The sequence below is a fragment of the Bison bison genome, unplaced genomic scaffold (assembly GCF_000754665.1).
Source record: "Bison bison bison isolate TAMUID 2011002044 unplaced genomic scaffold, Bison_UMD1.0 scf7180017864302, whole genome shotgun sequence".
NCBI classification, from domain to species: Eukaryota; Metazoa; Chordata; class Mammalia; order Artiodactyla; family Bovidae; genus Bison; species Bison bison.
The window spans coordinates 4,252,657-4,267,666 of NW_011494874.1; the positions used below are offsets into that span (position 1 = coordinate 4,252,657).

General features: G+C 49.2%; 1 protein-coding gene across 1 annotated transcript in view; it reads left to right on the plus strand.

Moving 5' to 3' along the window:
• The window catches only part of SETD3 (SET domain containing 3), a 74,502-nt gene extending 64,991 nt beyond the window's left edge, over window positions 1-9,511 (plus strand). Inside the window, 5 exon segments of the mRNA XM_010851373.1 lie at window positions 1,047-1,121; window positions 2,057-2,223; window positions 3,111-3,196; window positions 6,355-6,515; window positions 8,191-9,511. Coding sequence (XP_010849675.1) covers window positions 1,047-1,121; window positions 2,057-2,223; window positions 3,111-3,196; window positions 6,355-6,515; window positions 8,191-8,637 — 936 coding nt within the window. The 3' untranslated portion in view covers window positions 8,638-9,511.
• Window positions 9,512-15,010: the final 5,499 nt, after the last annotated feature.

The following is a 15,010-nucleotide window of genomic DNA, read 5'->3' on the forward strand; positions in this document are numbered from 1 at the left end:
TTGGGAGGGTTTTGCACATGATAAGCCAGGCACAAACAAGCAGGGGGGCGATTGGGCAGATGGAACCCAAAGGGCGACCTGGAAGGTGACATGCTGACCAGCTGAGGCCCAGAGAATTAAGTGGGGGTGTAAGTGCTGGGACTGCAGTGTTGCTTCCCCCGCCCCCGCCCCCAGTACAGGAGCGATGAGAGATGCAGGGTTTCCGTGTAGTCAGTGATTGGGGGGTTTAGAAACTCACAGTATAGCCTTCAGCATAAAGAAAGTGGATAGGATGCACCTAAGCTGTTCTCTTTTTCTTTTGCTTGTCTGAAAGTTTGAATTTCTCTAGTTTTAGAGTAAAATATGTATATAATTTGGAAACAGGATTTTTCTTTTCCCTGATTCTTGATCCAGTAGAAGACTTACATTGGGTTCTTAGTGGCCAAATAGGAGAAAAAGATGCTATTTCCAAGTCAGTTACAGGCTTCCCTGGTGGCTCAGACGGTAAAGCCTCTGCCTACAATGCTGGAGACCCGGATTTGATCCCTGGGTCGGGAAGATCCCCTGGAAAAGGAAATGGCACCCCACTCCAGTATTCTTGCCTGGAAAATCCCATGGATGGAGTAGCATGGTGGGCTACAGGTGGGCTACAGTCCATGGGGCCGTAAAGAGTCGGACACGACTGAGTGACTTCACTTTCACAATTCTCCTGGGATCCTGCTTCATCCTTGGGGAGCGCTTGTCCTGTGTTGTGGGGTTGGGGGTGGATGGGCTCAAAGGCAGTAACTATGTAACGAATAATTGTATTTGGTTGAGACCAGCAAGGGATAATGTGTACATTTTCCGAAGGGTATGTCCCTCATTGCAGGTTTGGGGTCTTGCAGGAGGATGTCTGGTGTGAACAGAATTAATGAAAATAACTCTGCTCAGTTTGATGAAGCAGGGCCGAATGTACCCCTTTAAGTAGCTTTGGGTGTTTCTTATCCTCTAATGGCCAAAAAAAACAAAAGGCCCTTCTGAGCCAGAGCACTCAGACGCTGTCCTGTCCCCCTCCCTCCCGTGTGCAGATCACCACTGGCTACAACCTGGAAGATGACCGCTGCGAGTGTGTGGCCCTGCAGGACTTCCGGGCCGGAGAGCAGGTGGGTTCCGTCCGAGACCCTCAGCTCACACTGTGCGAGATTTGTGTTTAAGGCTTGTTTGAGGAGCATGTTCTAGGACCCAGAACCAGGATAAACACTTCGTGCTCTGCATGGGACCTTTGGGCCCGCCAGGGAGAAAGATTTGCACAGCTGCCCTACTGTGTGTAACACTGTCCACTGAAAACCAGCTCTGTGTTACGACAGTAGAACAGATTTCTTCCATTATATAAACTGCATTGCTTTCATACCTTTCTCTGTGGATTAGAACCTTCTTTATATGAAGGCTATGTATTTAAGTGGCAAAACCATAAGGGAAGCGGGACCCACAAGAGCTGTCTTCTTATACTTTCTCTTGAACCTGTTTTCAGTAATCATTGGGGTGGGGGTGGGCGGGGCTCAGCCTCTCAGTCCGCTTGCAGATATGCAGGTAAGAACACCTGTACTCTGTCAGCCGTGAGCAAGATCTGACACAGGCCACTGACATTCTCGCGGAGACAGAGTGAAAAGTGTCAGCCTAACCAAGTGTCTGGAGGAGAAGTTCATCACCCCTCTGCTACTTGCAGAATTGCCGCAGCCTCTAGAAATGGGTTTCCACCAGACACTCTGGTGGTCAGAGGAGGGGAGAACAAGATGAATTGTAACGTGCAGTTGTAAAGGGACAGGATCGGTGAGCCTGCCGGGAGGGGTTATGATAGAGACCAGGTCGGGGTCTGGCTCCTCTGTGTGCTGGGAGGCCTGGGGGGGCGCTCTCCTCCCCCGGCTGGCCGGCCCGGCGCACGGGGCCTTCAGAACAGGGTGTGGTTCCTTCAGGGCTGTCCATCCTTAGTGTAAAGTCCCGCTAAATGTATGAGAACTGACCCTTTGCCCTGCTTTGTACTGAGAATGGATGTTAAGTTTCTTTTATATCCCTTTATTTTTTCTTTACTGCATCTCAGATTTACATTTTTTATGGCACTCGGTCAAATGCAGAGTTTGTGATCCACAGTGGTTTTTTCTTTGACAATAATTCACACGACAGAGTGAAAATAAAGCTTGGAGTGAGTAAAAGTGACCGGCTCTACGCCATGAAGGCCGAGGTCCTGGCTCGCGCTGGCATCCCAACGTACGTAGACAGTCTGTCAGCTCTCTCCTATGGTCCTTGAAATACTTCCAGTTGCAGAGTGTTTAATTGGCGAGTTAACGCAACTCCTCCGCTGTAGTTTGTCTTAATCCCTTTATCCCTATTATACTGCGAATTTAAACCGTTAGATGTATGGTGATTTACCAGCGTTTTCAGATCAACATAATCGTGTCGTTGAAAGCATCCCACAGTCAGTTCCAGGGGATGTGGCCTGAAATCCTCCTTCAGTTAAATCGGTGCCTCCATGTCATTAATGCCTTTCACCTTGAAAAGGTTAATGACCTGGATCAATTTGTTTCATTTAATTCTTTGCCACCATTAGTTTCTGTAATGAAGTCACGATCCTCAGTGATTTCAAGAATTTCTGGTTAAATTTTTTAAGATTTTCTTGCATTTGAGGTGCAAAATGATAAAGAAGACAAGAATTATGATTTATTGGTTCTCCAGGGAATGGAGGAACCATTCTTAATGAAAATGGATTATCTAGACCTTTTTTTTATTGAACTTGTCAATATTTGATTAATGATTAAAATGTGAACTCAACATAAATTATCGTTACCCTCTTGTTAGGAACCGTGGGTGTGCTGGGTTCTCCAGCATGTCGTGTGCCCCGAGGTGAAGGCTGTCAGACCGGCGACTGACCGCTGGCAGTGGCGGTCCCCGCCGTCCTCCTGGGCCAGCCCAGCCCTGCCGCATCTTGCCAGGACTGAACGCTGTGTATTTAGAATTGGGGGGAGAAGCACGGGGGCCTCTGGGTGGCCCGGCGCTCCCTGAGGGTCACCACACCGAGGGCAGGCTTAGAGATCTCCCTGAGGGGCGGGCGGGCAGGAGTGGGCTCCCGGGACTGATGCGGCCTCTTCTCTTGTCAGCTCCAGCGTCTTTGCCCTGCATTTCACGGAGCCGCCCATCTCCGCCCAGCTGCTAGCTTTTCTCCGAGTTTTCTGCATGACCGAAGGTAAATCATCTCAGGGAAAAAAAATGTTGACTTTTTTTTTTTTTTTTAAATTCATGAAGTGTGAGGCAGAGGGATTCAGATTAAAGATAAAACTGCTTAAAATTAAAGCACTTTGGGGGAGGAGGTAAGATGGTAGTATTGGAAAAAGAAGAAAATGATGTTTCATCCTGGAAATTTTTTGTTAAATCCTTGATGTGTTGTCAGTATTCGCTTGTAATAAACAAATAATTCTCTACTGCCTTAGGAAGAAACATATAACATCTTGGACTATCTAACCGTGTCAGATTCTACATTTGTAGACGGGAGTTTTTGATGTGTTTATTTACCTGGAATGACAGAGCCTCGGTGTCTGGACGAGTGAGGGGGCAGTTGTCACTGAAGCTGTGGGGTCGGCTGGGGCCTGTGTGGGCCAGAGGCCTTCATCTGTTAACCAGCTCTGTGGTTTGGATCCAAAATCGCCAGCAGGCCTTTTAATGCCAGGCATCCAGTTGGAGTACATAACACTGCAAACAGAACCTGTTTACATTGCAAAATATTCTCGTCAACAGCCTCTTACTTCAGGCACAAAAAGAGTTTCATATATATATATATATATATAGTATTGAGCATTGATTTTATGTTTCTGTAAGATAAGCCACTTGGGGTTTCTGGTACTGAGATGTGACCTATTGCGGTCATGTTTCATTCTTCATTGGAAAATACACTCCTCCAAATCCCCTGGTCCTGAGGTTCCATTGTTAATTGTGTGTGAGTTTGCTCTTGTTGTAAAGCACCTTGGATCCTGTGCACAACAGATTGGGTGGGAAAGAGTGAGCAAGCGAGCAAGTGCCCCCTGATTGAACAGACAAGTGTGAGGCTGTCCGAGCATTGGAGTGAGGGCAGCTGGGCCGGAGCAGAAATGCCGGCCCCTGGAGGGAGCCTGTTGGGCTCTGCCACCCGGCTCCCTGTCTTCATGTCCGCAGCCAGAGAAGTGCTGCCCGGATCTGGCTGGTCATCGGGATGGAGGTGGGAGAATCTGAGTCCCAAAGCAGAGAGAGGTCACTTGGACCCCAGCTGCAGAGCCCAGAGACATGCACGATGGTCCTCATTCCTTGTTCATAGCCACACTGCTCTGGACTCCCCGTCACTTGAGTGAGAGCTTGTGCTTCTGGGTGTGGTGGTGAGCCATCACTCCAGCTTAGTGGACACGAGTTTACGGTTAACTGTGGGCTTTTCTTGCGTATCAGGTAGGGTTACAGAGTTGAGTGTCACATGTCACAGTTCATGGTCTGAAGAAGCTTATAACTAAGAGCAATGATGACGATGACGACCCCTGGAGTCTGGGAGCCCCACTCTGTGCGGGGCTCTTGTAATAAACAAATAATTCTCTACTGCATTGGGAGAAAACTTACAGATAATCTTGGATTATCTAACCGTGTCAGAGTCTGCATTTACAAAGGACTATGGTGCAGGCTGTTCATTCTCAGCCACCTTGTGGGAGGGAGGCAGGGCTTCCCACTTGACTGACATAGAAACTCCTGTGCCATGAGGAGAGGAACTTGGTCACTCAGCTCACAGGCAGTGACCTGGACTTGAGAGCCTGTGCCCAGGCCCCCTGTGGCTCCTGCTGGTTTGCAGGAGTTGCGTCCATGGAAGAGGTCCTTGCGCTGCGGGGCCTTTGACACGGAGCCAGACTGGGGGCCACCAAACCACGCTCTCATGGTGGTTGGGGTGGGGGAGAAGGGGGGTGGTGAGGAGCCCTGTGAGTGCAGAGAATCCAGGATGGGTCTGTGAGTCAGGGAAGAGGGGAAAGAAGCCTGCTCCCGGAGGCTGTGTTCATTTCCCGAGTGTTGCGGAAAGGTGGATGGCCTTTCCTAGGTTTCACCTCCAGTGTGTGAAGTCAGGTCGGTTTCACTGAAAAGCAGCAGAGAAAGCTCTGCTTCAGCTCCTTGGCTTCCCAGCATTCATTAAAGGGTGAAACTCGAGTAGCTTGAGGAAGAAAAAAGATAGGAACCTTAGTATTGGGGACTTCTAAAAAGATACCTCTTCCACCCAAGAAGTTTATATTCTTTATACAAAGAATAAAACTATAGGCTCAAAAATGTAAAAATCCTGAATTTTTTCATGATCTTTTGCTAACAAACGCAACTTAATAAATTTGTTTTTGAATATTAGATTAACTTCTATTAAAAAAAAACCCTGCTTTTGAATCGTTTTAGGTTCGTTGATTCTCTCGTTAGTTTCTCTGCAGTCACAGTTTGTCATGTCAAGACAATTGATGCGTTCTTTGAATCATTCTCACTAATACTAATAAAAGTTTGGTTTGCTGGCAGCAGAAGTTCTTCCATTTGAATTGTAAATAGTGACAGCTGTGGGGCATTTTGCTCTGAAAGAGACACTGTCTCATAATTACATAAGAAGCACGGGTGTGCTTCTTGAGCGTGAATAGGATCGGCACGTTTTGGTCTTTTGAAGATAATGTGCCAGGAGATAAAGTGCTCAGAGCAGTTGCTGAATTCTTTCCTCTTCTTACATGTATTTGAAGGTAATTGAGATGTGCACTTGTGTTTATTTGTAATTCCTATTTAAACGCCTGACAAGTGAGGGGTATAGGCACATTTTTTTCATTAAGATTTTTCTGGTCCATTTTCTTGTTTCACTTTGTGGTTTACTTGTTACAAGATGAGACAGATAGCTTTGTCAGGTCAGCCACTGGAACTGGTACCATCAGATTTCAATCTGGAAGGGTCACTGGGCCCTTGTGCTGCTGTTTGTCTTCCCTGATTGCATTGCTTACCTGGATGTCTCTTCTACCCAGTAGGTGTGACTGGGCTCACGGTTTGTGGGAAGGGTGTTCTCAGAATAAGGGGTGTGTCTCTCCAGATGGTCTTTAAGAAGCATCTTCTGAAACCATCTAAAGGCTCTCAGGACCCCTCTTAAAAGCAATGAGACGCGGAGTGCTGGCCAAGCAAGGCTTGATCTGGATGCCGATCAAAGAGACCTCCCCGCTTTTTCCTTCCCTGAGACAGGGCAAGCTCTGACCCTGCTCTGACTGACCGGGGAGAAGGGAGCACTTCGCCGCGGGTGAGGACGCTGCTGGGAGGCTGTTTGGTGAGGTGGCCGCTGGTTAGTATGAAAGGAGTGCTGTTTCCCTAACAGACACTGTTTGCTTCCTGTAGAGGAACTGAAAGAACACTTGCTGGGAGACAGTGCCATTGACAGAATCTTCACCTTGGGGAACTCTGAGTACCCTGTCAGCTGGGACAACGAGGTCAGACTGTGGACGTTTCTTGAAGACCGAGCCTCGCTTCTTCTGAAAACATATAAGACAACCATTGAGGTGATTCAGTTGATCAAGCAAGGATTTGTGTTTTGTCATGTTTTAAAAGATTTTTCATGAGAGATTCTTTTTTATTAAAAGTTTATTTATTTCAATTGGAGGCGATTTACTTTATAATATTATAGTGGTTTTTGCCATACATTGACATGAATCAGCCATGGGTGTATATGTGTCCCCCATCCTGAATATCCCTCCACCTCCCTCCCTATCTCATCCCTCAGAGTCATCCCAGTGCACCAGCCCTGAGCACCCTGTCTCATGCATTGAACCTGGACTGGCAATCTATTTCACATATGATAATATACATGTTTCAATGCTATTCTCTCAAATCATCCCACCCTCGCCTTCTCCCATGGAGTCCAAAAGTCTATTCTTTACATTTGTGTCTCTTTTGCTATCTTGTATATAGGGTCATTGTTACCATCTTTCTAAATTCCATATATATGTGCTAATATACTGTATTGGTGTTTTTATTTCTGACTTACTTTACTCTCTGTAATAGGCTCCAGTTTCATCCACCTCATTAGAACTGATTCAAATGCATTATTTTAATAGCTGAGTAACATTCCATTGTGTTTATGTACCACAGCTTTCTCATCCATTCATCTATTGATGGACATCTAGGTTGCTTCCATGTCCTGGCTATTGTCAACAGTGCTGTGATGAACACTGGGGTACACGTGTCTCTTTCAGTTCTGGTTTCCTCGGTGTGTATGCCCAGCAGTGGGATTGCTGGGTTGTATGGCAGTTCTATTTCCAGTTTTTTAAGGAATCTCCACACTGTTCTCCATAGTAGCTGTACTAACTTGCATTCCCACCAACAGTGTAAGAGCGTTCCCTTTTCTTTGCATCCTCTCCAGCATTTATTGTTTGTAGACTTTTTGATAGTGGCCATTCTGACCAGCATGAAATGGTACCTCATTGTGGTTTTGATTTGCATTTCTCTGATAATGAGTGATGTTGAGCATCTTTTCTCATGAGAGATTCTTAAATGTAAATTACTGTAATTCTTTAGCAAAATCATTGCGTATTTGACATTTTTCGTTCAACTTATTTGGAGAAGGAAATGGCAACCCACTCCAGGATTCTTGCCTGGGAAATCCCATGGGCAGAGGAGCCTGGTGGGCTACAGCCCACCAGGTTGTAGAAGAGCTGGGCATGACAGCAACTAAACAACAAGAGCCAAATTTAACTTACTAATGTTTTTCTACTTAACACGTTTACCCTCACCAAAAGAGCCACAAGGCATTATTGATTAGAAGATAAATTTTTAAATTCTTTAATGCTTTTTTATAATTTGTAATTCATATGATACAAGCAAATGTAAGTTTTTATTTGTGCTTTCAAAGTTTCCTCCTGGGTCACTTGACTTCAAATACCCATCATTCATCCAACATCCAAGCACTGTGTGATTTAGGCTCCTCTTTTTTGTTTGACCATCATTTATTTAGATATAATTTACATACAGTGAAATTCATACTTCTGAAGTGTATGCTTGGGTGTAAGTATACAGTCATGCAGCCACCCCCACAATCGAGTTCCTGAACCTTCTCCCCTCCCCACCCCCCAGTTTCCCTTGTGCCCTCGTCCCCGGCAACAACTGACGTGCCTTCCGCTGCTATAGTTTACCAGTTCAGCGACTTGTGATAGTTGATTTTGCTGTTTCCATTTCCAGGAAGATAAGTCCTTCTTGAAAAACCACGACCTTTCCGCCCGTGCCACCATGGCCATCAAGTTGCGCCTAGGTGAGAAGGAGATACTGGAGAGAGCTGTCAAGAGCGCGGCAGCGAACCGGGAGTTCTACCGGAGGCAGATGGAGGAGCGCGCGCCGCTGCCCAAGTAGGAGGAGGGCGGCGCCGGGCTGCTGGAGGGCGTGGCGGACTCGCAGCTGCCGCTGGTGCTGAGGAACCTGGAGGGGGAGGCGGGCGCGCAGGAGGCCTTGACCCTCAGCGAGGCCGTCCGCAGGGCCCAGGCCGCAGAGCACGGGCTCGTCAACGGCGAAAGCTCTATCCCCAACGGGACCAGGTCAGAGAAGGAAACTTTAACTCAAGAGGAAAGTAAAAGAGCGGCTGGAGACGCCAAAGAACCTTCTTCCGACAGCGCCGAGGACGTTGCAAAGTAGCCCCGGGTTCGGCCGAGGTTATGAACAGGCCCGTTTACATCGCTGTGTTTCCCTGTTCACGGTTTTCTTTCTGCTGAGAGAAAAATATGTTTTTGCTGCTTTATATAAAAATGATTTTTTTAAGTTATTTAAAAAATCTAGCTTCCCTTTCTGATTATGATTGCCATCTTGCTTCTAGGCCAAACCAACCAGTTGCCCAAGCAGAACACAGAGGGGAGAGGCGCCTCGGAAGGTTCTGCAGGCCCTCTGCTGGCAGACACCTTTTCTTCCTGGGAAAGGATGCCGCTCCCTGTCCGCTGTGCTGCTGTGGGCCTGGCCTCAGCAGCCAGGGGCAGGCCCGCCCCGCCTCCTGCCTGACGGGGGCGCTCGGGGGTGCCCAGCGGAAAACGGGCTTGAGGTTAGGGAACCTGGGAGCCTGGGCAAAAGAAATGAAATCCTTTCATTTTTTTTTTTTTCCTAAAAAAATAATGCCCCAGTACCAAAAGAAAAGGAAAGGTGGCAACCTTATTTTTAATAGTTTTAAGTGTTGATGATAATCCTAATGATATAAACACGCAGAGACACACACACACACACACATATCTAGTGATTTCTAAAGATTTGTTTACTTTGTGTTTTGTTTTACTGTGCTAAGAACTTGTCCTTCCTCCTGGAATCAAAGTAGGACATGCGTATCCTGTCCCTGAATTTCCGCGTTGGCTCTGATTGTGAAGCGGTGCGTTCGCCCTCCACCCTGGCTCGGAGCGCCCGTGAGGGCCCCGCGCTGTGTTCAGGCGAGGCCGCTCCGGCTTCTCTGGTTGTCGCAACAAGCTAGAGATTTTCAAAGCTACACTTTTGAGTAAAAAGCCTTATTAAAAGGAAAACGTGATTAATATTTTTGTCTATTCCTTTTCTTTGGAGCGTGACAGGCCTCTTGAGTCGAAAGTGAAAGTGTTAGTTGCTCAGTCGTGTCCTGCTCTTTGTGGCCCCAGGGACTATAGCCGGCCAGGCTCCTCTGTCCATGGGAGTTCCCAGGCAAGAATACTGGAGTGGGTAGCCATTCCCTTCTCCAGGGGATCTTCTGGGCCCAGGGATTCAACCCAGGTCTCCTGCATTGCAGGCGGATTCTTTACCTTCTGAGCCACCAGGGGAGCTTTTATGTAAACCCTGCTGCTCGCCAACGGGCAGGTTGTGAACCTGACCTGTGCTGCGTGGGTTTGCTTCCCCTGGAGACTCAAGATGGGTGAGAAGCCTGTGTTCAGCACCCTCCCCTACCCGCAGTGGGAGCTCGGGTTCCGGCAGCACCAGGAACACTGGAAGGGGGTTCTTAGTGTTGGGGGAGGTAGAGGCTTGGGGTGGTGACTGGGGGTGGGGTGGGGTCCCTCCGCAGAAAGCCACCAGCCTTCAAGTTGCTCACTGCCAGTCATCCTCAACTTCATGTTGATATTTTCAGGTCTCCGAAGCCCTATTAAGTACATCACTTACTTTTAAAAATGCCAAGTGAACTCTTAACCCGACCGTCTCAGTATCATCACTGCACACAGATGTCTCCAGGACGTTCTCAGGGTTTCTCCTTGGAGAAGACACAGCTCTGTCAACCACTTGCTTCATTGTCTACTGAGGACACCCTGCCTCCCCAAGCTTGGCGCATCAAGTGTACCCGCCGCGTTGGATACTCAGGGCAGGTTTCGTCTTTCCATGAGGTCGGCACCCGTTAACGTCCTGCGTTGTTCATGCGATCACGGTTTCAACTTCCTCCTAAGAGGCTGCCTGTGACACCAACTCTCCCATCAGCCCTTTACCGAACTCCTTTACCAAAGTATGAGTCTGGGAGACATACGTGGCTAACTTCCAAAAGGCAAAAGCACAGTGGTATTCAGGGAGTTTCCTGTCTGGAACAGAAGCCCCAGAGACAGGAATGCTTATGACTGATTGTAGATGAGTTTCTCATTGGATAACAGCTTTCAAGTCTAATGTGAAGTGTATCCTCTGAAAGGTGCATGTCCGGTACAGACAGACTAGCTTCATGAGATGGGATGGTGTCAAAATACTCCCTGGAGAAGATTCCAGTTGAGGTGGAGCTGGACTGGAGTAGGGACACGCCCTGGTCCTTAGGCACCAATGGAGGGTGTGTGGGGGAATCCCACGCTCTGAGCTCAGTCCCTTAATTTACTTGGGAGGTGAGAGAATGGCACTACATTACCAGCAGTCCCTGCTTAAAAATTGGGAGACTGCTCTGTCCACTAATTCCACCAGGGTCTGCTTGTTAAGGATATTGGACCAGAAAGCAGGTTAGGCTCCAGTGGAGGAGACTCTGTAACAAAAATGGTGCTCATAGAACGCTTTCGATGTCTGAAGATGGTGTGTGAACAACGTGATTTCCTAGGTCGAGGAGAATCGCCCTGGCAGGACCCCGGCGGGGTCAGCAAGACCACAGTGCATGTAACCAGCCCCCTGTGCCCGAGAGGTAGGCAGCGCTCCCACACAGACACTTGGATTCACAACTGAAGGAAAAGTGATTAAATTGGCACTGAAGAGCCCTCACTGCCATCTGTCATGGAAATAGACCTTTCTCTCAAATCATTTTAAAGTTTACTTTCTTCTTAGTGCTTTTGGATAAGAGGCTGCTCAGGCTAGTCATTGGAAAAACGCCAGCTTCTGCTTCTGTTTCGTTAGCTCTGTGCGTTATTTGTGTAAACAGTTAGCAATTAAATTTCACCAGCCCTAGAAAAATCACCCCGTTTTTCCACGCAAGCTGGCAATCGATGGGTGATTTCCCCCAATAGTTTCTAGAATAGGCTCACTCAAAGCTGTGTTTAATTTTTCTGAGAGATGGGGTAAGACATTAAAAATATAATATTCCCAGGTTCCCAACATACAGGGTTGTACTAAGTCAAACTTCCACTTAAAAAGGAGGGAATTTGTTTTCTGTAAATCCTCACTTACCTATATTTTTGGTGGTTAATGCATACATGTTGGAGTGAAAGAATTAAAAAAAAAAAAAAAACCCAGAGAAAGTACCTGCAACTTGGGTTCAGAACTAAAATAGCAGTGTCTGTAAAGAAAATCAGGAATCATGGTTACTGGGGGTTGGTTTAGGGGGTGAGTTTCAGAAAACCCAGACCGTGAAGCGTTGGCTGTAACCATGGCTACAGTGAGAGGCTCTTTCTGTGATATATTGTGCCACGTTCCCATTATTATCGATCTGGCAAAATGAACGTGTTTGTTAACAGGCTATAGCCAATCACCTGACCAAAGAATTGGGCTCACTTTTAAGTTTCAGGTAAGTGTAGAGTAGAATCCAGCCACCTCATTAAGGGTCACCCTACGGTTTCATCAGTGGCACCTCGGTGTAGTGTAAACCTAGAATCATGTGTGTAAGTGGAATTTGAGGAACTCGGGTTGCATTCAGATGCTCTGTCGAATCTGTTATTTAAATGAAGCTGCAGGGCTGGTCCTGGGTGTGAGGAGCCTCCCTGGAAGGAGGGATGGGACTCGGCACAACCCTGGCCAGTGGCCGGGGAGGCAGATCCCCGCCGAGGGAGGCTGCTGTGCCTGTGGACCCGGACAGACCGCTGGCCATCGGAAGGGGTGCCTGACATGAGGAGCGTGTTCTAAGTGCCGGGGGCTGGTTTTATTCATCACAGTACAGGTGGTCCGTGCTGCCTGAGAGTGCGAGTTCTGGGGCCCACAGTCCCAGGCTGCTCTCCCGGGCCCTGCAGACAGTCCCTGGGCATTTCTGTACTCGTCTTTAGGGTATCTTGTGCCTCCTACCTCCCGAGGGGACAGGGAAGACCGGATGAGGTAATGGGGATAAAAGCTTCTGGCACAGTGTTGGCTGCGTGCTAAGCATTCAGTGGATGTGAGTTATTACTATTTTGTCAGTCTGAGCCGCTCCCGGGAGGCAGGAAATGTTCGTGGGACTAGAGGTGGGGGGGCTCAGGGGGTGGGGGGAGCACACCGGTCCCTGCTCTTCGGGCAGGCTGCTCGCATCTGTCCAACTGAGACAGGAACTTCAGACCCGGGCGGAGCAGCGGTCGTGTTCCTGGTGCGACACCAGGTTCTGTGTAACTCAGATTCCTAAGAAGCCTGGGCTGCCCCCAAGGTGGCAGGGCAGCCATTTGAACAAATAACCATCAGCCCGGGCAGAGCTCGCTGAGCTTCAAGAGAAGGGGGTGCTCTGTGCACTTGGGAACTCGGGGAAAAGAAGCGCTGGAGGATGTGGGACAGGCACATTCAGGGCTTCCCCTGGGGGCAGGGCAGTGCCTGGCGAACCCTACAGGAGGCTCCTGAACTGGGCTGGGGCTCAGGGACCCCCAGGAGAGCACCTGCAGAGTTTCACCCCCCTTGCAGCAAATGAACTTCAGATGGAAAAATGGAGTGGTGGCCAGCTGGTTTAAACACAAATGCCACCATCAGTATTTCCTGTAGAAACACAGTAAAACTGCAGAGAAACCCGTGTTCATAGCCTCAGTCTGACTGTGGGGTTGGGAAAGTTAACCCAGATGCTCACACTCATTTCAGTGCCAACTCTCAGGCTTATTTACAGTCTCCTAGTGCCCTCTTACGACTCAGCTGTACCTGTGTGTGAGTCCATACACACACACACACATATATATGTATATGTATATACATATACACACGAATTTGGGCTTCCGAGGCAATGGCACCCCACTCCAGTACTCTTGCATGGAGAATCCCATGGACGGAGGAGCCTGGTGGGCTGCAGTTCATGGGGTCTCGAAGAGTTGGACACGACTGAGCGACTTCACTTTCACTTTTCACTTTTCACATGCACTGGAGAAGGAAATGGCAACCCACTCCAGTGTTCTTGCTGGGAGAATCCCAGGGACTGGGGAGCCTGGTGGGCTGCCGTCTATGGGGTCGCACAGAGTCGGACACGACTGAAGCGACTTAGCAGCAGCAGCAGCAGCAGGTGGCGCTAGTGGTAAGAAAGTGAAAGTGAAAGTCGCTCAGTCATGTCTGACTCTTTGCGACCCTATGGACTATACAGTCTATGAAATTCTCTAGGCCAGAATACTGGAGTGGGTGGGTAGCCTATCCCTTCTCTAGGGGATTTTCCCGACCCAGGAATTGAACCGGGTCTCCTGCATTGCAGGCGGATTCTTTACCAACTGAGCTATGAGGGAAGCCCAGTAGTAAAGAACCCGCCTGCCAATGCAGGAGACATCAGAGACGCAAGTTCCATCCCTGGCTCAGAAAGATCTCCTGGAGGAGGAAATGGCCACGCACTCCAGTATCCTTGCCTGGAGAATCTCATGAACACAGGAGCCTGGCGGGCTACAGTCCATGGGGTCGCAAAGAGTCAAGACACGACTGAGCGACTAAGCACAGCACAGATCCTCACGTGAGACCCCCAGCTCAGAAAGCCAGTGCTGTCATAGACCCTGTGCCATCATAGTTAGGCGTGTCTGCCCCTAACTGCCAGCAGCTCGAACAAAGGTGGTGTTTCACAGAAAAGCATTTCCAGTGTGCATTTTGGCGGACTCAGGTGCCAAGGGTTCTGAGGTGGACAGCAGCCTGGTTGGGTGTGTTCCTGCCACTTGTTGAGAGGCCGGGGGAACCGTTAACTTGTGGGTCAGCAACACTGACGAAAGCTCCCGAGTGTTTCAGGCGGCGGGCCTCGCTCTCCCCTGTAAGATACCTGGGTGGAGTCCTCAGAGTGCCAGGAGAGCCTGACCTTCCCACTTGTCCTTGTGGGGGCAGAGTGGCTGTCTCCTCCAGATACTCAGCCCTGCGACGTGAGTGGGGGGCGCTCCAGCCAGGCTGAGCAGGGCCCCACGGGACCCAGCGGTTTTCCAGGGCTGTCTTCTTGGAGCTCGGACAGCCTTCAAGATGCGGGTTCTTCTCCACGGGGACCCAGGCAGCCCCGGCCTGCTGCTCCCCCCACTGCACCAGGTGGCCAGGGCTGGGACAGGGAGGAAGCCCTGTTTTCCAGGTGACAAAACGCAGGTCCAGGCGCCACCAATGGCCACAGGGTCTCATCCTACTTTCTCTTCCTTAATAAGCTTTGATTCAGTGACACCTGTAGCTCAGTTGGTAAAGAATCCGCCTGCAAGGCAGGAGACCCCGGTTCAATCCCTGGGTTGGGAAGATTCCCCTGGAGAAGGGAATGGCAACCCACTCCAGTATTCTGACCTAGAGAATTCCATGGACTATAGCCCGTGGGGTCGCAGAGAGTCAGACATGACTGAGTGATTTTCACTCAGTGACACCCATAGATTCGCCCACAGTTGTTTGAGTATCTGATCGGGGCTGGGGGGACAAAGAGTGCAGGCCCCAGGTCCCTCGTCCACAAGGAGCCCCAGGAGGAGCAGGCCCAGCGCCTGCCTGTGTCTGGAGGGTGCAGGGGGCCTTCCAGGGGAAGTCACCC